This window comes from Scyliorhinus torazame, chromosome 11, assembly GCF_047496885.1.
Source record: "Scyliorhinus torazame isolate Kashiwa2021f chromosome 11, sScyTor2.1, whole genome shotgun sequence".
Lineage (NCBI taxonomy): Eukaryota > Metazoa > Chordata > Chondrichthyes > Carcharhiniformes > Scyliorhinidae > Scyliorhinus > Scyliorhinus torazame.
In genome coordinates this window covers 8,382,603-8,408,172 of record NC_092717.1, presented here as the reverse complement: position 1 = coordinate 8,408,172, position 25,570 = coordinate 8,382,603, and the positions used below count along the sequence as shown (strand labels likewise).

The 25,570-nt window shown below is 47.3% G+C and overlaps 1 protein-coding gene across 1 annotated transcript in view; it reads left to right on the top strand.

Moving 5' to 3' along the window:
- The window catches only part of sntb1 (syntrophin, basic 1), a 145,709-nt gene extending 123,300 nt beyond the window's left edge, over nucleotides 1-22,409 (top strand). The window contains exons 6-8 of the mRNA XM_072466915.1: nucleotides 3,766-3,962; nucleotides 18,281-18,471; nucleotides 21,681-22,409. Of these exons, the coding sequence (XP_072323016.1) occupies nucleotides 3,766-3,962; nucleotides 18,281-18,471; nucleotides 21,681-21,773 (481 nt within the window). The 3' untranslated portion in view covers nucleotides 21,774-22,409. The remainder of the gene's footprint in view (nucleotides 1-3,765; nucleotides 3,963-18,280; nucleotides 18,472-21,680) is intronic.
- Nucleotides 22,410-25,570: the final 3,161 nt, after the last annotated feature.

The window sequence follows — 25,570 nt, the reverse complement described above, 5'->3', positions numbered from 1 at the left end:
TTGTCAAGGCCACATCTCGAATTCTGAGCACAGTTTTGGTCTCCTTGTTGAAGGATGTAAATGCATTGGAGGTGGTTGAGGGGAGGTTTACTGGATTGATACCTGGAATGTGCGAGTTGTCTTATGAGGACAGGTTGGACAGACTGGGATTGTTCCCACTGGAGTTCAGAAGAGTGAGGGGTGATTTGACTGAAGTCTATAAGATCCTGAACGGTATTGACAAGGGGGAGGTGGGAAGGTTGTTTCCTCTTGTGGGTGAGTCCAGAGCTCGGGGGCACTGTTTTAAAATTAATTGGATCCTTGTAGGCCTTTAGGACAGAGAGGAGGAGAATTTTTCTCTCTGAAGGTTATGCGACTTTCAAACTCACTGCCTGGAAAGGTGGTGGAGGTGGGGGTCACTGACTATTTTAAGGGTGGAGGTGGATAGATTCTTGTTAGGCAAGGGGGTCAAAGGTTATTGGGGTAGATGGGAATGTGGGTCTCAACACAAACAGAGCAGCCTCGATCTTACTAAACGGTGGCGGAGGATTGAGGGGCCGAATGGTCCACTTCTGCTCCGATGTCCTACGCTGCTATGTTTGTATGTGCCTGAGAACACAAATGGGGACTCGGTTTACTGTCTCACGTGAGCGACGGCGGGCGGAATTCTCCGTACCCGACGCTGAAATCGGGAACGCCGATCGGGCGGAGAATGGCTTCCAACGCCGGAATCGGAGCAGGCGCCGGTTTGCTGCCGGTTTGACACCGGTTCGCGATGCTCCGCCCCCTCCAAATCGCCGTCATTGGGACGTGCACTGCGCGCAGTCGCAACACCGTTGACGCGTCATCAGCCAGCCCACCTGCGACGGTCCGGGTTCCTGGCGGCACAGGCCACGTGTGGCCCCAGCAGTCGGGAACCTGGCGTGCCGGCTGCAGACCGTGCCCACCACCGCCACACTCGGCCAAGTACCATGCCGCTGGCCGGGGGGGCTTCTTCTAGGTGGGGGGTGGCCAGGGAGTGGGTTGTGGGGGTCGGCGTTTGTGGGTACACGGTCCAGCATGGGCGCCGCCATGTTTCCCGCCGCGACCGGTGGGGATACAGGCCTGCGCGGCTGCAGCTCGTCAGTCCTGCGCATACGCTGCCCGGGACCCAGCGAGTCTCCGGCCGGTGCGTATCGGTGAGGGATTCGCACCAATTTCCTCGTCGTGGAACACCACAGATTCTCTGTTGGTGCCGGCACCTTGCCTCTGGAACGGTGAATCCAGCCCAGCATCTCTGACAGTGCGGCACTCCCTCGGCATCGTACTGGAGAGCGGCAGCCTGGCCTTCTGTGTTCAGTTCTCCAGAGTGGGATTCGAATCCACAACACCCTGACTGAGAGGCAGGGGTGAGCCACGGCTGGATGAGGCAGTGGGCGGTGCAGAGTTCTGGCATGGTATTGCCTACTCAACCCCTTCAGTCAAATAATAAAAGATGGGAACAGGGCAAGAATTAAGAAAGATTTCTCAGCGTTAACAAATAAGTTAGTGTGCCATTATACCTCTGCTCTCTGATTTATTTTTAGCTCCAGATACTAATTGCCAAGAAATTAGGTTTGGAAATGGTTTAAGGTCTTATTTACTTCCTTAAGATGTGTAATGGGTCAAAGTTCCAGGGAGCACAAGTGAGTTCAGCCTCTAAACATGAGCCTAATTCAGACTGTGAAATTAGCAGAACTTGTACCACAAACTTAATTGAAACAGAAAAATCCCATGTCACTCTAACAGCTCCACTACTGAGTCACGCAATCCCCGGATTGGTGGATTTAGATTTTTACAATCCCCCCAGTGTCCAGGACGCTGTTAGATACGGTGTGTTGTGAATTTGCCGAGTTAAATCGATTAGTGGTGAGACACACAACTTTCCATTCTGTCGATGTGAGGCTCTTGTGTTTCCGTAAACAAAACTGCTGAGTCTTTAAATAAAAGGCAGACTTGACCCTTCGAATGTCATGAACTTCACATCTGCTAGTTATAATATGCTGATTAAGTTCTGTATATACCACAGAATGTTTTGATTCCCTGTAAATTTTGTTAAAATACTTGAAAGTGGTTCATTCATTTCCAATCGTCAATAACAGTCAGGATAACACATGACACCTATCCTGAGCTTGTTATACAGCTGTAGTCAATACTCAGCCCCTCTTCACTGCCTATGATTTAAAACGTCTACAAGGATCCAATTAATTTGCATGGCAGAAGCCTGAAATTTGATTGGAACATCCAGAAATTCTGACTGACTCCTGCGTTTGTGGTTCATGGACTGTAACTCTGCTAAACACAGTGCTGCTTCTTTCGCTGCAGCTCTGTAACATCATCGCCTCCTGCCCTGACTCAAGCCCATCTGCAACTGAAACCTGTAGCTATTCATGCATTGTCTCCACCATTTACTATTCCAATGCTCTCCTGGCCCATCTTGCACGTTCCGCCAGCTCATCCCAAACTCAACCTGACCCACCCTAACTTGCACCAAGTCCCCTTCACCCTCTAACCCTTGTGCTGACCTGGTCAGGTCTAACTCCTGGTCTGGCAATACCTTCATTTCATCCTTGCATCTGTATACCGTCTTTCACAGGTCTCAAAACACTTTACAATCAATTAAGTACTTCTGAAGTGTAGTCACTGTTGTAGGGCGTCACGGTAAGACAGTGGTTAGCACTATTGCTTCACAGCTCCAGGGTCCCGGGTTTGATTCCCGGCTTGGGTCACTGTCTGTGCGGAGTCTGCACGTTCTCCCCGTGTCTGCGTGGGTTTCCTCCGGGTGCTCCGGTTTCCTCCTACAAGTCCTGAAAGACGTGCTGTTAGGTGAATTGGACATTCTGAATTCTTCCTCTGTGTACCCGAACAGGCGCCGGAATGTGGCGACTCGGGGCTTTTCACAGTAACTTCATTGCGGTGTTAATTAATGTAAGCCAACTTGTGACACAAATAAAGATGATGTTCATTAAATGTAGGAACTGTGGCAGCCGATTTGTGCACAGCAAACTCCCACAAACAGCAATTCACTGAATGACCAGGAAATCCGTTTTTTGGTGAGGTTGAGCGAGAAGGATCAATATTGGCCGGGATATCGGGGAGAACTTCCTGACTGTTGATTGAAATAGGGCCATTGGATCCTTTACGTCCACCTCAATGGGGAAGGCGGAGCCTCGGTTTAACATCTCGTCCGACAGACAGTATCTCCAACAGTGCAGCACTCTCACAGTACCGACATCGGGCGTGCCAGCCTGGGTTTGTGCGCTCAGGTCTCCGAAACCGAACATGAACTCGAGACCATCTGAGAGTACGACCCACTCAGTCATGGCAGCCACCAGTTCGGCAACAGCAGGGTTAAACCCTGCCGATTTGTATTGCTCAATAACTCACAGAGCTGTGTGGATGGTCAGTGAGCTTCTGGAGTAAGATCTTATAATGTGCAGGTTTGTCTGGCCTGAACTAAAAGTTACCATTTGGACAAGTGAGAGCAAGGGCGGAAACAGTTTTGTTGTGTTTCGATATCAGTGTGTTACCCACTTGATGCATTTCAGCAACTCACTTCCTTGACAGCACCTTCCAATCCTCCCCCACCTGAAGGATAGATGTTGCCTCAAAGGGCTGAATGGCCTCCTCCTTTTCCTCTGGAATAATAATAAAAACCTTCAACCATCCATTTGAAAGGGGTTCAGGGTCGGATTCCCTGTGGACCTCAGATATTTTACTAACCAATCTTTTCCCCATTTTGATCTGGGAGTGTGCTTTATTTTGTAGATTGGTGCATTCCGGTGTGGGGAGCGAATCACCGAAAGCAGGCGCGGAATTCTCTTTTGCCACTCGCACTGGAACCCGGCAAGGCATCGAGTCGCACCTGTTCCGCGTTGAGACCAGCTCCAGTCTATCCTGCTGGACCAGACAAATTGTACAGGGCTGCCACAAAGCCACTGAACTAACTAAAGAAATCACCACCTGTGAGTATCGACCGCAAACACTCCCCCCCCCCCCCCCAGCTTTCACTATTAGTAAGAAAATAGTCACTTGGCAACACCAAATTTGGAATACGGTTGAAAAAGAGACCTGGGGCATCATTCTCCGACCCCCCGCCGGGTTGGAGAATCGCCGGGGGCTGCCGTGAATCCCGCCCCCGCCAGTTGCCGAAGTCTCCGGTACCGGATATTCGGCGGGGGCGGGAATCATGCCGGTTGGCGGGCCTCCCCGCTGGATTCTCCGGCCCTGATGGGCCGAAGTCCCGCCGATAAATTGCCTGTCCCGCCGGCGTGGATTAAACCACCTTTTGAACGACGGGACAAGGCGGCGTGGGCGGGCTCCGGGGTCCTGGGGGGGGGCGCGGGGCGATCTGGCCCCGGGGGGTGCCCCCACGGTGGCCTGGCCCGCGATCGGGGCCCACCGATCCGCGGGCGGGCCTGTGCTGTGGGGGCACTCTTTCCCTTCCGCCTCCGCCATGGTCTCCACCATGGCGGAGGCGGAAGAGACTCCTCCACTGCGCATGCGTGGGAAACTGTCAGCGGCCGCTGACGCTCCCGCGCATGCGCCGCCCGGGGATGTCATTTCCGCGCCAGCTGACGGGGCAACAAAGGCCGTTTCCGCCAGCTGGCGGGGCGGAAATTCCTCCGGCCTCGGCCTAGCCCCTCAATGTTGGAGCTCGGCCCCCAAAAATGCAGAGCATTCCACACCTTTGGGGCGGCGCGATGCCCGTCTGATTGGCGCCGTTTTGGGCGCCAGTCGGCGGACATCGCGCCGTTTCGGGAGAATTTCGCCCATGATGTCGAAGCTTTATATCTTACACTCATCAGGGTGGATACAAGAATGCCAAATTTCAAATGGAACAACAATTATAATAATAATTTTTATTAATGTCAAAAGAAGGCTTACATTAACACTGCAATGAAGTTACTGTGAAAAGCTCCTAGTCGCCACATTCCGGCGCCTGTTTGGGTACACAGAGGGAGAATTCAGAATGTCCAATTCACCTAACAACACTTCTTTCGAGACTTGTGGGAGGAATCCGGAGGATACCCACGCAGACACGCGGCGAGCGTGACCCAAGCCGGGAATCGAACCTGGGACCCTGGAGCTGTGGAGCAACAGTGCTAACCACTGTGCTACCGTGCCACCCTATTAATGCTGCACGAGAAAAGTGGCGCTGATTGGTTAGTAAGTTGTCTCTGATTGGTTGAGATGCTGACATGGCGAATGTGCCATTGTGCTATTGTTCGCCATGTTTTTGTGTATTCAAAATGGTGGAAGGGTATAACGTCCGTCAGTACTCTGGGGTGAAGATTATCAGGCCCCAGAGATTTGCCCACCTTCAATCTCATTAATTTCCCTAAAACTATTTCTCTACTAATACTAATTTCCTTCAGCTCCTCACTGAAACTTGTGTTTCTCAGAACTTCTGGTCCATTATTTGTGTCTTCCTTTCTGAAGACACGAGCAAATGTACCAATTTAGTTCCTCGGCCATTTCTTTTCTTTCCGGAAAATATTTTATTGAGGCATTTACAATTTTAACTTTTTTAATATTTTAAACAGAGATCCAACACACGCAAGAACCTCGCAATAACACACCCAACTCCCCCATCCCAAACCTTAACTACCCCTTCATTAAATTCCCTGTCCTTATCCGTCCCTTCCATGCCTCCCTTTTCCCCCTCTCCTGCACCCCTCCTGCTGACGGTCAATTCTCCCTGAAGAAGTCGATGAACGACTGCCACCTCCGAGCGAACCCCTGTAACGACCCCCTTAAGGCAAACTTAATCTTTTCTGGCTTAAGAAACCCTGCCATGTCGCTGACCCAAACCCCCCACTTTGGAGGCTCCGAGTCCCTCCATCCCAGCAAAATCCGTCTCCGGGCCACCAGGGAGGCAAAGGCCAAAACGTCGGCCTCTCTCCCCCCTGGGCTCCCGGATCTTCCGACACTCCATATATTGCTACTTCTGGACTCGGGGTCACCCTCCCTTCCAGGACCTCTGACATGACATCTGAAAATCCCTGCCAGAATCCCCTCAGCCTCGGACACGTCCAGAACATATGCACATGATGCGCACGACTCCACCGACCACACCTGTCCACCACCTCCTCAAAAAACCTACTCATCCGGGCCACAGTCATATGAGCCCTGTGGATCACCTTGAACTGGGTCAGGCTGAGCCTGGTACACGACGAGGATGCGTTGACTCTCCTCAGGGCCTTCTCCCATAGCCCGACTCCCAACTCTCTCAGCCATTTCTTTGTTCCCCATTGTGAATTTTCCCGTTTCTAACAGTAAGGGGCCTACATTCGATTTTTATCAATCCTTTTCCCTTTACATACCTATAGAAACCTTTCCAGTCAGTTTTTATACTTCCCACTGGCTTACTTTCATATTGTATTTCCCCCTTTTTCATCAATCCCTTGGTCCGCATTTGCTGAATTTTGAACTGTTCCCAATCCTCAGCTCTATTGCTTTTTCTGGCTAATTTGTATGCCTCTGCTTTGAATCTAATACTATCTCTAATTTCCCTTGTAAGCCATGGTTTGGCCACTGTTCCCTTTCTACTCTTGCACCAAATAGAATTAAACAACTTTTGGAGTTCACCCATTCATTCCTTGAATATCTGCCATTGCCTGTCCACTGACCTTCCTTTCAGTGATGTATCTCGCGAGATGTCACAATCTGGAGTTCGCCCTCACTGGGCGTGGCTCAGATCTGCATATTTAAATTAGCCGTATGACTCATTTAATATACGTTCGCCAGGATTCTTCCAGTGCTAGGGACCTAATGGCCGTGCCTGGGAGACCTCACCAGAGGGCAGTTTAGCAGTAGCCCACACAAATGTGGACCGGTCATAGCGGCACCTGATGGGTCTCCCAGGCCATTGAAGACCCCCGGTCGGTTGGGGGCAGTGTAGGATGGTTCCCTTGCTCTCCCTCTGGCACCTGAGCACCTCAACACTACCCGGGTGCCAGGCTGGCCCTGCCAGGTGTGGGGGGGGGGGGGGGGGTTCCTCGGGCCATCCCCAAGGTTGAGGGGGTGAGGGGAGGGATCACTAATGGGAAGGGCCTAAAGGGAGGGGAGGGGGAGGGAGGCAAAGATCAGGGCAGACTTCCAAAATGACGCCCCGATCTGCGAGGAGCATTTCCTGGTCTCAGTGCAGACTCGGTGGAGAGAATCTCCCCAAGGACAATAAAAACATCAAAGCATCGTTGAATAGCAAGATGTCTCTCGGTGCTGCAGCTTGCTAAACACACCCAAAACCGGACATAGAAATGTTTCGGGTGGATCGTGCCCATTCTGTCTATCTCACAAATGAGTAATGTGCTATATGAATTTAAATGCCTGTGTGATGCCAGGTAGTCAACTCTACTGGCAGATCACATAAAGCAGCACGTCCGGTCAGCTGTTTGCAAGAGGCAGAGTACAGACCAGATCCAACCAACCCGTGCTTGCAAATCGCAGAACGCTGTGTCAAACGTTCGAGGTAGTTCTGTGATTAGGAAGCACTTGCTGCTCAATCCCGCATTGTGCTAAGAATCACACTAACAACCAATTTAAGATGATCAGTTGTGCTGCAAAGTCACTGAAAGCTTCAAATATTCACATGCCTGTCCTCTGCAGGCAAAAGGAATATGTCCAGGCATTGCACATATTTTGAATAAACTAAAGCATGGGGGACAATAGCTCCATGGTGCATTTGCCATGGTAATGTCTTGACTAATCAGAGATGACCTACCAACCAATCAGCACCACTTTTCTCATGCAGTGTAAATTGTTGTTCCTTTGAAATTTGGTATTTCCTTGTCTGTCCTGATGAATGGTAGGTGAAAAGCTTCCACAGCATGTCTCCTTTATGTAAGAATGCGGTAGAGTCATAGTCAGACAAATTGCCCATAAATTAGCAACTGATTTGATTCAGAGGGGCCATGAGTCTGGCAGGTGTAGGCATTGTGAATATTTAACACGGGGCAGTAGTGCATGCTCTGTGACTAGGGGTTAAGCTTCATGGTTGGAGATATCAGAGAGAATGTTTTAACTGTCACACGTGGGAAAGGGGAGGTGGGGAAACCAACGGTAAAAATTAAAGATAGAGAATCTGTTTTCTAGTACAAACACCTCTGGCATCAGTGTGATGATAAAATTTACCCATTTAAAGAAAAGTAATGCAACCACTGTTAACGAATATGCCGGAAGAATGCTTTTACTAAATCTCCCCATTGTCTCCCTCTGAAACGACAGTGAAAAGTGCCTCCTGCTGAAATAATGATTATTTTGCCATGAATCAATTTGGGGGCATGATGGGGCAGAGGTACGTTGCTGGACTAAATATTCTAAGCATCGCAAGTTCAAATACTGGCACAGCAGTTTCAGAGTTTATCATTCCCTTAAAAAAAAAATCTCCAAGAGCTGGAATCATTCTGAAGTTGTCAGAATGTTGTTCAAACCCAACAGGTTAATTAATGTCCCTTTAAAGAATGGCTTCCTTTTATTTAGCACCTTTCACAAACTCACAATGTCGCAAAGCACTTACCTCCAATACAGTACTTTTAAAATATACTAATCGCTGTAACGTAGGGAATGGGGCACCCAAATCACACACCGCATGATCCTAAAATCAGTGACAGTGACCGGTCTTTCCCTATCATGTGGGTTGAGGGATAAATTTTGGGCCAGGATACGAGGGAGAACTCCCCAGCTCCTCTTCAAAATGGAGCCTCGGGATCTTACCCACCCGCCCGAGGGATCGGGAGGGGCTTCAGTTTAAAGTCGCACCTGAAAGACGGTACCCTTGCCCCCCACTCCGGCCCCCCCCAAACCTGCCATCCTTACCTACTCTTCACTTGTGTGTGACTGTACCCCACACCAGGGATTATGCTGAGATTGCCAGCGACACTCACACCCTGAGAACGCGCAAATTAATAACAAAAGCCCAATTAACTCTTCTGTGTGGTAATGTCTAATAATGCATACAATATATATGTAACACCTTCTCAGGGGCAATTAGGGCTGGGCAATAAATGTTGGCCCAGCCAACGATGTCCACACGCATGAAAGAACGTCAGAATTTTTGTTTTTATTCGTTCACGGGATGTGGGCGTGGCTGGCTCGGCCAGCGTTTATTGTCCATCCCTAATTGCCCTCAACCTGGAGGCTTGCTAGGCCACTTCACAGGGCACTTTTAAAAGTCAACACATTGCTGTGGGTCTGGAGTCATGTGTAGGCCAGACCAGGTGAGGATGGCAGATTTCCTTCCCAAAAGGACATTAGTGACCACGTTCTTTTTTTTTTTGGGGGGGGGGGGGTTTATCACTGCTGCCTCACAGCACCAGGGAGCCGGGCTCAATTCCAACCTCGGGTGACTGTGCGGAGTCTGCACTTTCTCCCCGTGTCTGCGTGGGTTTCCTCCGGGTGCTCTGGTTTCCTCCCACAGCCCAAAGATGTGCAGGTTAGGTGGGGTTACGGGGATAGGGTGGGGGAATGAGCCTGGGTGGGTGGGGTGGAGACTCGATGGACCGAATGGCCTCCTTCTGCACTGTAGGGATTCTATGGATAGAGAACCAGCTGGGTTTTACGACAATCGACAATGGTTTCATGGTCATCATTAGACTTTCAATTCCAGATTTTTATCGAGTTCAAATTTCGAAATCTGCTGTGGTGGGATTGGAACGCGGTCTCTGGATTACAAAGTGGTGACTAATTCATCAATTGGCTAATTCATAATCAAACAATAAAAGGTGTGCATTCAAATGCCACAAAATCACGGACAGTAACAGGTCGCAGTCGAGACTGGAAGATATCGATCACTGCAAAGCAAATTAAGGTGCTTATCAATGCAAATGTGTCTTAGGTGTCAGGCCAACAAATATGACTCGTAGTCACATCAAAGGGAGAGATCCCTCAGCACTTGGTTATCTAACTCCATTTGGACATTGCCCCTATGTACTGCCTTGCATGGAGCTCAACGAAGGCTGCATTTTACCAAAAGGATGTAGGGGCACGGGTCAAGGTGCAAAAATAAAAGGGATGATACCGGGGGTTATACTATAAGATGGATGATACCGGGGGTTAGACGATAAGATGGATGAAACAGGGGGTTATAACTATAAGAGGGCTGATACCGGGGGTTATACTATAAGAGGGATGATACCGGGGGTTATACTATAAGAGGGATGATGCCGGGGGTTATACTATAAGAGGGATGATACCGGGGGTTATACTATAAGAGGGATGATACCGGGGGTTATACTATAAGAGGGATGATACCGGGGGTTTATACTATAAGAGGGATGATGCCGGGGGTTATACTATAAGAGGGATGATACCGGGGGTTATACTATAAGAGGGATGAAACAGGGGGTTATACTATAAGAGGGATGATACCGGGGGTTTATACTATAAGAGGGATGAAACAGGGGGTTATACTATAAGAGGGATGATACCAGGGGTTATACTATAAGAGGGATGATACCGGGGGTTATACTATAAGAGGGATGAAACAGGGGGTTATACTATAAGAGGGATGATGCCGGGGGTTATACTATAAGAGGGCTGATACCGGGGGTTATACTATAAGAGGGATGATACCGGGGGTTATACTATAAGAGGGATGATACCGGGGGTTATACTATAAGAGGGATGAAACAGGGGGTTATACTATAAGAGGGATGATACCGGGGGTTATACTATAAGAGGTTTTTAAAATTATGGAAGGGTTGAATAGAGCAGATATAAAGATTATATCGAACGGCCCGAAAAGCAGTTCACCGCGACGCATTGTGGCCAATGGAAGCTGGGAGACCCTGTTCCCTGGATCTACCCAGCTCTCAACGCCTGACCAGATCTAACGTGATCTCACGAGACGTTGCGAAGTAAATCCTGCCCATTGTGCGGGATCACTGTTTAGCTAATCTGCATATTAGAGTGAGACAGCTAGTCTCACTTTAATGTGCAGTTCCCTGAGGTACCCAAGGCGTTGGGCTCTATCCCTTTCATATTGGAGTCCGCGGGTGAGTGCTCTTCAGTGATAGTCCTCACAAACAGGGACCCGATGGTTCGGCACTTGTGGGGGTCTCCCAGGGGATTCAAGGCCCCCAGGTGCATGCCCTTTGGGCAGGGTGGTACTGCCAGCTTGGCACTGTGAAGGTGCCCAGGTGGCACTGCCATGGTACCAAGCTGGTATTTCTTTCTGTGTTGGTGATCGGGCTGGCTATGTCCTGTGCAGATGTTGGGGGGTGGTGAAGCTCCCATAGTGTGTTAGGGCTTGGGAGGGACAGTGATTGTGCTGGGGCCTCGGGCGTCCAGATCTCTGAGGCCCCAGCACAATCCCTGTCCCAGTTTCTTGCTTTATTGAGGAGTTCCGGCGAGCAGAGCTCCTCAGTGTAGAAAACGGGGCTCTGTCCGGCCGCGGCTGTGCGTTCCCCACAGAGGCCCCTTATTTAACGCAAGTGGCGTTGTACAGCCATGTTTCTCACCGATGTGAGCGCCAGGAAACACACAGCTAAATGTTCCCATTTGGTTGAATCGTGCCCGATGTTTCCACGAATGGGGGAGGCCGGAACTCGGGGCCATAAATATAAGGCAGTCAGTAATAATTCCAGAGGAAATTCGGGAGAAATATATTTGTCCAGAGTGGTGAGAATGTGGAACTCGCTATCACAGGGAGAGGCTGAGGGGAATAGTATTGATGCATCAAGAGGAAGTTAGATAAACCGAAGGGGATATAAGGACATGTTGATGGGGTGAGATGGAAAGGGGGGCAGGAGAAGTCTCGTGTAGAACATAAACACCAGCAATGAGCTGCTCCTGTGCTGTGACTTCTTTCTGAAAAGGCCCATTGAACAGCCTGGGAACTTTCTAAACTTTCTTAGTGCTGAGAGTGGGGACAACCCTGATTGATCTACCCAAAGATTAATAATTAAATGCACCAGGTCTGCAACTGTGCAGGTGCACACAAACACTAGCATAGAGCGGCTTAGTCAGCAAGCTGGCTTTGGGGTGTGGTTGGCAGTATAATTCAATCTCCTTGCTGCATCATTGCGTGGTGCAGGTACGCAGGCCAAGATCAACAGCTGGAGTATAACTGGAGCATTAAACAAAACCTCCCAGAACTGACCATCAGGAGTGTGGGCAGGTTGGAGTAATGGCTTTAATGCAGAGCTTTGACCAGTGTGGGTGCCGATACTTAGCGCCAACCAGATAGATATTTGTTTGTAAAAAGAATAAAGAAATACAATTAGAACCAATCTACGAGGTGTGAAATGGCATGCATGTACTGTTAATATTCACAGACACGGTTACATTTTATTTACAATGATAACTGGGTAGAATGGTAGGCAGCTAATTCACCTCAGTGAAAATACAGAAATTGAGTTTTTGTTCGGTCAGAATATTAAGGGAACCAAGGAAGGTGGGTTAAGTTAAGATGCAGGTTAGACATGATTGAATGGAATGTTGAAACAGGCTAGCGTGACTATACACACACTGTGTCATGGATTTGTCTAGTAACAGCAGTAACGTTAATCTAACAAGACATAATAGGATGCAATCTGCCCAGCAACAAGTAGAGAATTTCCTCGCGACAGCAGGGTCCAGCATTTAAACAGCAGGATGCGATGCCTCTTTCCCAGTAATGAGATTAGCAGGCTTCTAGATAGGATCAGGTGTGAATCGCCTATTAGTGGAAACAGCTTACCTAGACGATTGGGAGATCAGTGAGGTACACACACGTTAATTCCTAGAGTCAAGGAAGGGGAGAGGGGCAGGCAGCCAAATACAAGGAATGCAGAATCGGAGGGGAACAATGGTGTAATTGCCAGCACCCTCAGAAGCTATAAAACTCAAAACTATAAGCTGGCTTTGACTAGATCTATCTGATTTGGACGTGGTTTGGGGAAAGAGAAAGTCTTAAGGAGTTCAGGAATCGTAGATGTATTTCGGAACAAGAGCTATGTCCTACATAAACTGCGTGCGTGTTTAGTAATTCATATACTTAATAGTCTTAGCATAGTATAGTCCTGTTTGTGTATATTTGTCTTTTCTTTAATTTAATAAATAGTCTTTAATAATTGTTACCTGACCACTAAGCTGTTTATTCTCTCTGGGGTTTCACTTGACTCCTCCCAACATTCCAAAAACAAATCCATACGTCCCTACAAACCAGTTTTCCAAGTTGGGAAACCCTCGCAGATAACACCAGCGTGGTTCGTGATAGCTGAATGATGAGATGGAGTGAATTGGTGATCTGACATTACAGGATAAACTGGAAAGAGTGGGGTAGGTACAGTGGTGGGGGCAGAAGGTGGATCAAGAGAAGCATTTATTGTTTTTGGAAATATAACTGTATCTGTCGATCAGCAATCTAGCACGCTCAGGGTCGTGATGTGTCTCAAAGAGTGTCCGTGTTGAATAAAGTGAGTGGAGATAGTGGAATGAAACAATTCCAACCATGCTCAAAACATAACCCTCCAAAATGTCACTTGTCACTTGCTGTTAGTAGATTAACCCTTGCTCAATAATGACACTGTCGGTTAGTTCTCTGGTGTTAATTATTATACAAAATGAGGGAAGTACAAAGGAACATTCCTTTTGGGATTCTGTTGTGAATTCGGAATGAGTCTCTGGGACTTAGCAAAGCTGGCGAAAGTGGAGTGGCCCGTTATTAAGGTCTACATTTTTAAAGATCGAGATCAATGAGCCCTCTGAAGTTTTGACCCCCTCCCGCCTTCCTATCCTCGTTGTGTTGGTTCCCTACTGGGTTGCAGTTGGCTCAGCAGGCAATTTGACTGCAGTGGCATCACAGTGCAGGGCGCTCCTGTCTTCAATTGATGCTCAGACACAGACACTCACTGCTCTGGAATGGAAGTAAAACACTGCAGATTCCCGAGATCTGAAAATATAAAAACAGAAAGTGCTGGAAAAACCCAGCAGGCCGGACAGCATCTGTGGGGAGAGAAACAGAGTCTGTTTTGACTACGACTCTGAACTGAACTCACACGCTCTCTCTCTCTCTCTCTCTCTGTCTGTCCGTCTGTCTGTCTATCTTACCTGCCAGGAGGAGTTGCTGGATAACGATATGGGACAGGAACTCTCCATATTTCTGTCTCTTCTTTAACACATTGGGCTTTTGGGAATAATTCCAATGCTGTTTTTTTTCACCATCACTCCTTCAGCTTTGTCACGAGTTATGAAACTGAGCTACACCTTGAAGGAGGTCAGGGTGAGGCTTTCCAGAGGGAACTTGGGAATGGGAGATGATTCAGTCGCTCCAGCCTGTTTTTCCACCATTCGGTTAGCTCGTGTCTGATCCGGACCCTAACTTTGTCCATCCGCCTTGATTGCATATCCCTTAATACGTCTACCTAACAATCTGAATGAATGAAAACCGCTTATTGTCACAAGTAGGCTTCAAATGAAGTTACTGTGAAAAGTCCCTCGTCGCCACATTCCGCCACCTGTTCGGGGGGGCAGGTACGGGAACTGAACCGTGCTGCTGGCCTGCCTTGGTCTGCTTTAAAAGCCAGCTCTTTAGCCCTGTGCTAAACCAGCCCCTCTAATCTCAGTTCTTCTCAATCAATCTCAGTTTTGCTATTTTCAGCTGGCCTCCTGCCTCAACAGCTTGGGAAGAGTTCCAGATTTGCGGGGGGGTGGGGGGGAGCGGTGGGAAGAGCTTCAGATTTCCGGGGGGTTTCCGGATTTTCTGGGCGGGGGTGGGGAGCGGAGTTCCAGATTTCTGGGTGGGGGTGGGGAGCGGAGTTCCAGATTTCTGGGTGGGGGTGTGGGGAGCGGAGTTCCAGATTTCTGGGTGGGGGTGTGGGGAGCGGAGTTCCAGATTTCTGGGGGGGGGTGTGGGGAGATGTTCCAGATTTCCACTCCCCTTTATGTGAAGAAATGCTTGCTGCCATCACTCTGAGCGGCCTGGCTCGGATTGTCCAGTTACTCCCCCTTGTTCTGGAAAAGGAGCAATCTTCCATCTCCCCTATCAAATCTTTGACCTCAGGCAGATCACTCCTTAATCCTGCATTCGTGTAGCACCTTTCACGGCCTCCCAGATCACTTTGCAGCCAGTGAATTACTCTTTGAAGTGCAGTCGCTGTTGTAATGTAGGAAACGTGAGGGCCGACGTATGCACAGCAAGATCCCGCAAACAGCAACAATGTGCTGACCGGGTAACCTATTTACTGTGAAGTTGATCAGGGGGGGGCGGGGGGGGGCGGGGGGGGGGGGGGGGGGCAGTGGGATAACTCCCCCGCTCTTCTAAATAGAAGAGAGGGCAAACTATACTTTAGTTTAACATCTCGCCTGCAAGTCAGTGCCTTCAACAGTGCAGCATTCTCTCAGTACTGCTTGGAGTGTCTGCTTAGGCCTTTACACTCAAAAGTCCTGGAGTGGGACCTGAACTCAACATCTTCTGACTCAGGGGCAAGAGTGCCCCACTGGGCCGCAGTCTGACATCCAGGGAATACAGGCCTAGTCTAGATACTCACTCCTCAATCTTAAACCTTGTAGCCCAGGTACCATTCCGATGGATCTGAGCTGTGCCCCTCCCTCCTGAAGAGACGGGAAATTATCAGGATGATTAACATCCTGGTCGAACATTTCTATGGCGAGGATTGATGGTGACACCAGAGATTCCAAATCTAAGAGCAAGGAGAGAGAATTGTTCAGAAATAACCTGACCAGCTCTGGCACAGTGGGAAACACCCTCGCTTCTATGTCAAGCTCCACTCTACCAGTTAACAATACCAAGATTTCAAAATTGCCAATTAAACATCAATGGAAAAATATTCAAAATCATTGGAAATCATTGAGAGTGATGTTATGATGCAAAAAATAAAAATCACCCTGTTTCAGCTCTTCTAATACTGAAACCCTCGGCCATGCCTCGGTCACCTTCAGACTGGACTAATAATAATAATCTTCATTATTGTCACAGGTGGGAGGCACGGTAGCATAGTGGTTAGCACTGTTGCTTCACAGTGCCAGGGTCCCAGGTTCAATTCCCGGCTTGGTTCACTGTTTGTGCGGAGTCTGCACGTTCTCCCCGTGTCTGCGTGGGTTCCCTCCGGGTGCTCCGGTTTCCTCCCACAAGTCCCGAAAGCCGTGCTGTTAGGTGAATTGGACATTCTGAATTCTCCCTCCGCGTACCCGAACAGGCGCCGGAATGTGGCGACTAGGGGATTTTCACAGTAACATCATTGCAGTGTTAATGTAAGCCCACTTGTGACAATAAAGATTATTATTTTTATTAAGATCCCAAAACTCTAGAATTTCCTCCCTAAGTGAATCCGTGTATTCACCTCCTTCCCCACTTTAAATCCCACCTTTAAATCCATTCCTGGCCAAGTTTTTTTGTCACTTCTCCTTAGCCTGGGTAACCATTTGGAAAAACAAGCATCTAATCAGTCTAAGTTAATAAGCCCTCTGAGCCGCTGTTGGTGGTGGTGACTGATTTTACTGAGCAGAATTAGGCCACTCGGCCCATCGAGTCTTCTCCGCCATTCAATCATGGCTGATATTTTCTCATCCCCATTCTCCTGCCTTCTCCCCATAACCCCTGATCCCCTTATTAATCAAGAACCTATCTATCTCTGTCTCAAAGACACTCAGTGATTTGGCCTCCACAGTCTTCTGCGGCAAAGAGTTCCACAGATTCACCACCCTCTGGCTGAAGAAATTCCTCCTCATCTCAGTTTTAAAGGATCGTTCTTTTAGTTTGAGATGGTGTCCTCTGGTTCTAGTTTTTCCTACAAGTGGAAACATTCTCTCCACGTCCACTCTATCCAGGCCTCGCAGTATCCTGTAAGTTTCAATAAGATCCCCCCTCATCCTTCTACACTCCAACGAGTACAGACCCAGAGTCCTCAACCGTCCCTCATACGACAAGTTCTTCATTCCAGGGATCATTCTTGTGAACCTCCTCTGGACCCTTTCCAAGGCCAGCACATCCTTCCTTAGATACGGGGCCCAGATCTGCTCACAATACTCCAAATGGGGTCTGACTAGAGCCTTATACAGCCTCAGACGTACATCCCTGGCCTTGTATTCTAGCCCTCTTGACATGAATGCTAACATTGCATTTGCCTTCCTAACTGCCGACTGAACCTGCACGTTAACCTTAAGAGAATCGTGAACAAGGATTCCCAAGTCCCTTTGTGCTTCTGATTTCCTAAGCATTTCCCCAGTTAGAAAATAGTCTATGCCTAAAATCCTCCTTCCAAAGTGCATAACCTCACACTTTTCCACATTGTATTTCATTTGCCACTTCATTGCCCGCTCTTCTAGCCTGTCCAAATCCTTCTGCAGCCCCCTTGCTTCCTCAATACTGCCTGTCCCTCTACAGATCTTTGTATCATCTGCAAACTTAGCAACAGTGCCTTCAGTTCCTTCTTCCAGATCATTAATGTAAGTTGTGAAAAGTTGTGGTCCCAGCACAGACCCCTGAGGCACACCACCAGTCATCGACTGCCATCTGAAAAAGACCCCAAAGATACGTGAGCACCATGCAATGAGATTGTGTGTACTATCACAAACCTATCAGTCTTGCATTTCTCAAGATGAATCTAAATTTAAACAATTCCAAATACTCTAAGATTGGGGATTAATTTCTTTGCTTGCTGTATGTAAATGAGAGTGAAAATATGTTCTTTTTGAAGCATTTATGATGCATTAAGCAAGCTGGGGCAATTTTTGTGCCACAGAATGGGATTCGCTCTTAGTGGAAAACATTAATTCATTTGACCTCTCCCACGGGAAGATGTGGTTTTTGGGTGGGTTGGGGAATGCCTGATACACAGGGTATCGCACATGTGTGGGAAAGGTTGGCTGGGCCAGAGGGTACCTGTCTGTCATTGTAAATATGTCCATAAGTATTAGTGTATTGAGTCTTTGCGTTAACACAAATGAAAAGGCCTGGAGCAGCATGTCGGGAGGAATATGTTTGTTAGTTATGGAATGGGAGTGTTGTTGACCGGTATTTATTTCCCATCCTTAACTGCCCTTGAGAAGGGGGTGGTGGGCTACCATCTTGGATCGCTGCCGTCCATGTGATCTGGATGTTGTTCGGGAGGGAGTTCCAGGAGATTGTCAAAGCAACAGTGAAGGAACGGTGATAAGATTTCCAAATCGGGTTGGTGTGTGACTTGGAGGGGAACTTGGAAATGACGGTGGTGCAGCCGTGCCTGCCTCCCGGGTTCCTCTAGGTGGCCAGGGGGGGTTGTGGGTTTGGAAGGGGCTGTCACTAAAGATCTTCCTTGGAGGTAAAGAGCTGATAATTGTGCTGTTTCTATTTTCACAGTGTGTACCTACAGGACTCAGGAGTGTCATCTGACCATTCACTATACAAATGGGTTTTCGATCTTGAAAGATGGACAGGAAGGAAGCTTGCCAAAGCTGATCTGGCAATATTCCTTTGAGAAATTAAAAAACTCCTCAGATGACGGGGTGAGGCTGCTCTTTCTAGACTTTGGCGGAAGAGATGGCGAAATTGTAAGTATCTTTGATTGTTTCTCAATTGATATTTAAGAATAAGGCGGCAGGGTGGTTAGCACTGCTGCCTCACAGTGACAGGGACCCGCGTTTAATTCCAACATTGGGCGACCGCGTGTCTGCGTGGGTTTCCTCCCGCAGTCCAAACATGTGCAGGTTAGGTGGATTGGCCACGATAAATTGTCCCTTAGTTTCCAAAGGTTAGGTGAGGTTACGGGGTTATGTGGAGTGGGCATAGGTGGAGTGCTCTTTTGGAGTATCGGTGCAGACTCAATGGATCGAATGGCCTCCATTTGAATACGTGAGGTTGAACAAAGAGTGCCTGATAATTGCAAAGATGGCAGATGTACATCAGGCTTTCTCACACTGCGCACGTACTTTCCCAATTGGATTGAACAGCAGTGGTGAACATCAATGTGGAATTAGCAAAAACTCTGAACCATACCCTAAGGCAGTGTTTTTCAAACTTTTTTTCCGGGGACCCATTTTTACCAACCGGTCAACCACGCCGGCCGACCTTCGCGACCCACCATTTTCTCATACCTTGTTTGCTGCTGACAAAATGGAGGAGTCGCAATCGTGCCCAAAGCACGTGATGTCGACGTTCGGGGGCCATGACCTGCTCTCTGTCTCCCTTCAGGCACGAAGATTACATTGAATTAAAAGAAAATCTTCTCCTGCGTCTCCGATTGCGCAAATCCGCGGCCAACAGTTGCAGCAGCCGGCTTTTAACAGGGCCGGCTGCAAGTGGCCTTCAAAATGACGGCCACGACCATGTAAAAAAAAAGCAGGTGCACTGTGCATGTGCACCAATGAGAGGGCATGCATGCGCAGTGCGCCCGCATTTTTAAAATATGGTCGCGGTGGTCATTTTGAAGGCCACTGCAGCCGGCATTGTTAAAAGCCGGCTGTTGCACGCAAATTTGCGCGATCAGGAGCGCCGTGACAGATGGCTCCTCGACCCTGCCGACACCCGCCCGCGGGTCACGACCCCCACTTTGAAAATGCCTGCCCTAAGGTGCTAACTATAAATGACATGGAAAAGGGTAATTCCTGATCATCTGTTTTTCTCTAATTGACGTCTGTTCCAAAATGATCTAAATTTGGCTTGGGTTCAAAGTAACAAAATGCACCAATGCTGCTTGGAAAATAAGCTACCACAAATGAAACCAGTTTGACTGAGATTGAGACGTTTTATACCACAGCGAACTTGTGCAAGGGACAGTCAATCTAATATGGGAGAAAGATGAGGGTCTTCAAGCAGGAGACATGCAACTACAGCTAGTAGCTCCATATTGATTTTTATAGACTGTTGGTTAAGAGATTAATCTTCACCACCACTCTCATTTCAGTTTCAGCTATGGTCTGCTATTGCCTAATGGTTAAGTGGGAGGGAACAGAGTAGTGCTTTAGAGTCACAGAGTAAATTCAATGCATACTGTCGGGATTTTGTTGGTTCCTGAATAATCTCTTCTCCCCCGACTACCCCAAGGGTCAGAACCCCACCGTGCCCTCTCTGTGAACATCATCATTCCATTTCCTAATTCATGTCCTGTTCACCGATCACCCCTGTGCTTGCTGACATAAACCAGCAAAAAGCTCAACTTTAAAATTCTCAATGCTTGTTTTCGAATCCCAGCCTGGCATCAACACCCCCCCCACCCCACCTCTGATTTCCTCCAGCCCTACAACTTTGAGAACTCCACACTCCTCCAAGTCTGGCCTCCTACACATCCCTGATGTCTCTCACGGCACCATTAGCAGTTGCAGCCTCACCTGGCTGGGTTCTAAAAACTGGAAATTCCTCCCTACCTCTCTTTGTCCCCCTCTCTGTCTTTTAAGACGCAGCTAACAACCCAGTTCTTTGACCAAGGTTTTAGTCACCTGTCCCTAACAGCCCCATCTGTGGCTTCGTATTAAATTTTGTCTGAGGGCTTTCCTGTGAGGGGGCATTTTAATGTCACAGGCACTATATAAAGGCAGATTGTTGATGAAAGCGCCAACTCATTTTGAAATGCTCTTCATTGATAGCAACGATATGAATATGGAGTTAGCCACTCTTATTGTGGTGAGCAGTTAAATTCTGTATCAGCACAGGATATTTTGAAGACATCCAACAAATCTGCTGATTTTTGCCAGGTTGGGAGTCTTGCTCACCAATACTGCTTTGGTCAGGGGCCCAGGTTAACATTAACACTGCGATTGAAATGTGGCGATGGAGAGCTGTGCTTCCATTGGTGTTGCAAAATTAAAAGAGGAAGTCCTGGAAATACTCAGCCCGTCTTGCATCATCTGTGGAGGGAGAAACAGAGGAATGTTTTGAGTCAAATATGGCTCGTCTTTGAAACCGAGGGATGGGAGAAATGTGACGGATGTTATACTTTATTGTGTGAAAGTGCTGAGGGGAAGGAAGAGGAAGAGAAATGAAAATGAAAATCACTTATTGTCACGAGTAGGCTTCAATGAAGTTACTGTGAAAAGCCCCTAGTCGCCACATTCCGGCGCCTGTTCGGGGAGGCTGGTACGGGAATTCAACCGTGCTGCTGGCCTGCCTTGGTCTGCTTTCAAAGCCAGCTATTTAGCCCAGTGTGCTAAACCAGCCCCAATTGTGCTAAACCAGCCCCAGTAGAGGGTGCGAGGCATTAAGTGACAAAGATGACATAGAACAAAAGGGGCAGTAATGATGGCGATAAAGACGTCTAAATATGTCCAGAGTGAGTGCGAACGGCAGAATAATGACCAGCTACATCCAAATGCAAAAAACATAAAAAACAAGAGGAAGAATGGCAAAAGAAACCACAGAATAAAAATGGGGACAGGGTTCATTGTCTAAAACAATTGACCTCAGTGTTGAGTCGAGAAGGCTGTAAAGTGCCTAAATGAAGGATGAGGTGCTGTTCTTTGAGCTTGACTGGAACATTGGAAGCAGGCTGAGGACAGAGATGTGAGTGCGAGAGGAAGGTGGCGATTTAAAGTAACAAGCGACCAGAAGAATGGGGTCATGCGTACAGACTGAGTGAGTGGAGGAGTTCTGCAAAGCAGTCACCCGATCTGCGTTTGGCACTTTAGAGCATGATTAGCCATTGATGCAAAAGTTCAAAAGGTTTAATTTCAAAACATAAATTTCTCTTTGATATAAAAAAACCGTTTACTGCCTGTTCTGAAAGTTCTCTTTTAAAGTCTGTTCTTCTCTTGTTCTCCTCTTCTAGCAGCTGGATCTTCACTCGTGTCCGAAACCGATTGTCTTCATCATTCATTCTTTCCTGTCGGCTAAGATTGCACGGCTTGGCTTGCTAGCCTGAGATGGAAAAACTTACAGATTGAAGAAACTCTTCCTGAAAAAGGGGTTGCTGTACAGAACTGGTGAATAAGCAGCCCGAGAGGAGGGAAGGTGGGAGTGTCGCCGTATGGAAAGGAATGTTCAGTCTTCAATCGAATCAGACAAATAGTTTATTTAATGGAATAGAGAAAAATAATTGTAACATTTTGAAGCAAACTAGGCACCTCACTGCTTTTTGAAACAAGAAGGTTTGCTTTGAGTATTGCTGAAAAAAATAGTGGCATGTTATCAAAGCTTTCCATCTCGCACTCATTAGGACAGATGCAAAAATGCCAAATTTCAAAGAATGCTCCTTGCATTCTGATGAGTGTGAGATTACATTTTTCAATACCATGTCTCTTTTATTCAGCAATACCCAAGTTCTGATTCTACCTTTCCTTTGTGATGCTGAGAGCGGTCTTAATTTTTACAATCATCATCAGTGCAGAAAATCTTAATACCTCTTCCACAAAATTCAAAGACTTAAAAAGAATCACAGCAATGCTGTTGATGATTCCTATTTGCCTGCTGCATGAGGAAGCCCTCCTGTCGAAATTTTCCACATAATTTTCCCGGTCTTGACAAGGCAATCAATAAATTTTCTGAATATGTAAACTGAGAGCTCCGTTTAAAATCGCATTGTGTATCTGTTTTTTTTTTTAAACAGAAAAGAAAATGGAAATTCGTCATCATTTTAAAATTGGTCAAAGAGGAAGCAGTCGCGTTAATAATACTGAAACCTCTTTACTTCCTCCCAATTGGAGAGTTCTAACATTGCCTTGTGCTGGCTGAATCTTGGCTTGAGTTAACTTGCCTCACTAGCAACAAGCCAATTTCTATCCTTCAACCAACATCACTCAAACAAACACAGATTTTCTGGTCACCAACGTATTGCTGTTTGAGAAGCTTGCTGTGCACAAATAGTTCCCTGTTCCTATATCACAGCAGTGAATACACTTCAAAAAAATGGCACATTGATTGAAGACCACTGTGACGTCCTGAGGTTGTGAAGCAAAGCAAGTTAAATACAAGTCTTTCCTTAACAATTTGAAACATTACCATAAACCTTTGCCCCGATCCGGGCAGCACGGTGCCGCAGTGGTTAGCACCAGGACTACGGCGCAAAGGATCCGGGTTCGATCCCAGCCCTGGGTCACTGTCCGTGTGGAGTTTGCACATTCTCCCAGTGTTTGCATGGGTTTCACCCCCCACAACCCAAAAGATGTGCTAGTTAGGTGGATTGGCCACGCTAAATTGCCCCTTAATTGGAAAAAAAATAATTGGGTACTCTAAATTTAAAAAAAACCTTTGCCCCAATCATCCATCATATTTGTTGGGTTCTTGCTGCTGGCGAAAGGGCTGGTCAATGATCAAAATAGCTCCACCTAAAAGCTGTAATTCCTTGCAAAGAATATTTTGGGGGGGGGGGGGGTAGGGGTTGGTAGGTAGCAAAGGGAGGAAGTTGTTTTCAACTGTTTCCATTGGGTGGGCAATGAGTCCCTTCCTTGCCCATTTTGCACCCCATATTTGAGACTGCTTTCCGTTAACCATAGCCAATCCATTGTCGCCCGGGCAGGAACAGTCGTCACAAAAAAAAAGACCCCTTATTTAGATAGGGATCCATTCCAATTTGCAGGTATTTGTCCATTTGTCATTTCAATAGTAATCAGAGTGCTCAGAGTAGGACCCACCCCCCCCCAGTTGTAAAGGATAGCTTCTGATAGTTTGGTGTGTTCACTTGCTGTGCTTGTAATAGAAAACGATTGTGTATGTGCGCGCGCAGGAAATAAGAGCAACACAATTAGATAAAAGATAGCGAGAGGATGGAGCTTTGCATCGTCAATATAAATAAAAATAGCGGGGCCGAGACTTCCTGCTCTCTCTTTTCCCGATTGAAGTTTTATTTGTGAGGAGGCTCTCTCTGTGTCCAAACAGAGAGTATGGTTTTACAAAATCCTGCAGTCATCTATTACCAATTTTTGTACAAAACATTTTTTTGTACAAATGAGACAATTTCTGATGTCATACAAGTTCAAAATTTAGCTACTTTTCTCTGCGGGGATTGGAAAGGTCGTAGGGGTCCTAGGTTGGGTTCGTCCTGGTGTAGTTTCACAGATCGTGCCATCAATAATGCTACATTTACTTCTAAATGCTTTAGTTTTTACTTAAAAATGAACAATCAGCAACTGATCAGATTTTATTGCATTTTTTTAATTAAAAAAGGGGGACCATCACCGCCTTTAGCAGGTCAGCTGGTCATTTTGCATTGTGAGTTCCCCAGTCTACCGCCCCCAAAATGTTAGTTGTTCTGGACTTGATAGTTCGTGGACTTACTCAAATGAATGAATTCTTCATTCTTCAATGAAGTTAATATTCTTCAAACTAGGGTTACTTTTAACCGTCACGGGTCGAAAAGACTTTTGACATTTCAACAGAGGGCAGTTGCCTCTTTACAAAAATGTGTAACGTTGTGCGTTGCATACAAGCTTGTGTCCTTGCAGACTAGGTGTTCCACGTTAAGCTTTCTCGTGAAATTATGGGTACAGGGGAGGAGAGCGGGTGGGTGCAAACGAAGAAAAAACCCGGTGAAGACAATGCGCTGAATAGTGGAATCAGCACAGTTTGGAACAGGACATGGATCTAACTTTCTTCAAAATGTATGAACTGCAGAACAAGCACCATATTTCAGGTGTATTTACAGGGCAAGATGGAAAAGTATTCTTAATAAAGGAATATAATACAGTCCAATGCATTAAATATAATTTAACACGGATTTAAATTAACTGCCCATTGCTGTATGTAAACATGTGAAATATATGAAAGTCTCTACAGTCCCAGATGACCATAGGCTGCTTTCCCCTCGGACAGAGGGCCAGCTGACTGGTGGTGATTTAACCTGAGGGTCACCACACCTCAGACGAGGGGCAAGGTTGAGAAGGCCTTCATGAATAACCTCAGCCGGGATGGGGATTGAACCCACGCTGCTGGCCGTGCTCTGAGCCCACTGAGCTAAACCAGCCTCCCTCTCGAAATATATAGACAAGATGTTAAAGCTCAATGATCTAAAGTAATGCATATTATTGAGATATTTTAATGTTAGCTGGAGTCGTGCCATGCTCCTCCACCGTAATAAACAATGTATTTACCTCTTCAAGTATTCTGCACTACACTCACAATGACCCTGTTTGATACTCAGTTTCTTTAAACAGTACAAGATCACAAGATAAGCAAAGAACAAGGCCATTCAGCCCATCTTCATTTATCCATTAATGAGTGGCACAAATAACAAAAACCTAGCAACAAAACATCTGAAGGTGCTTCACAGGAGCAGTTAGCTGGACAGCTGGTTGGTGATGCCGAGCGAGGCCAACAGCGCAGGTTCAATTCCCGTCCCTGCTGAGGCCTTCTCAACCTTGCCCCTCGCCTGAGGTGTGGTGACCCTCAGGTTAAACCACCACCAGTCAGCTCTCCCCCTCAAAGCAGCCTATGGTCATCTGGGACTGTGGCGATTTTACTTCATAGAACAAAAGTTGACACTGAACCACAAAAGGAGACACTGCAACAGGTGAGCAAAAGTCCGGCTTTCCCTCAAAGGGGCATCAAGCATTGCAGATGTAAGAGTTTCAGCTGTAACTTTAACTTGAAACAGTGCAGTGAGCCACAAGCCCAAGAGAAATAAAATTTCATGAAGCAAGACTGTTCAATTTAGATCTTCCTCCACCTTCCTTCCCAATTGGATTACAGTTAAACCTGTGCACAATAATCATCATTTTCACGTTT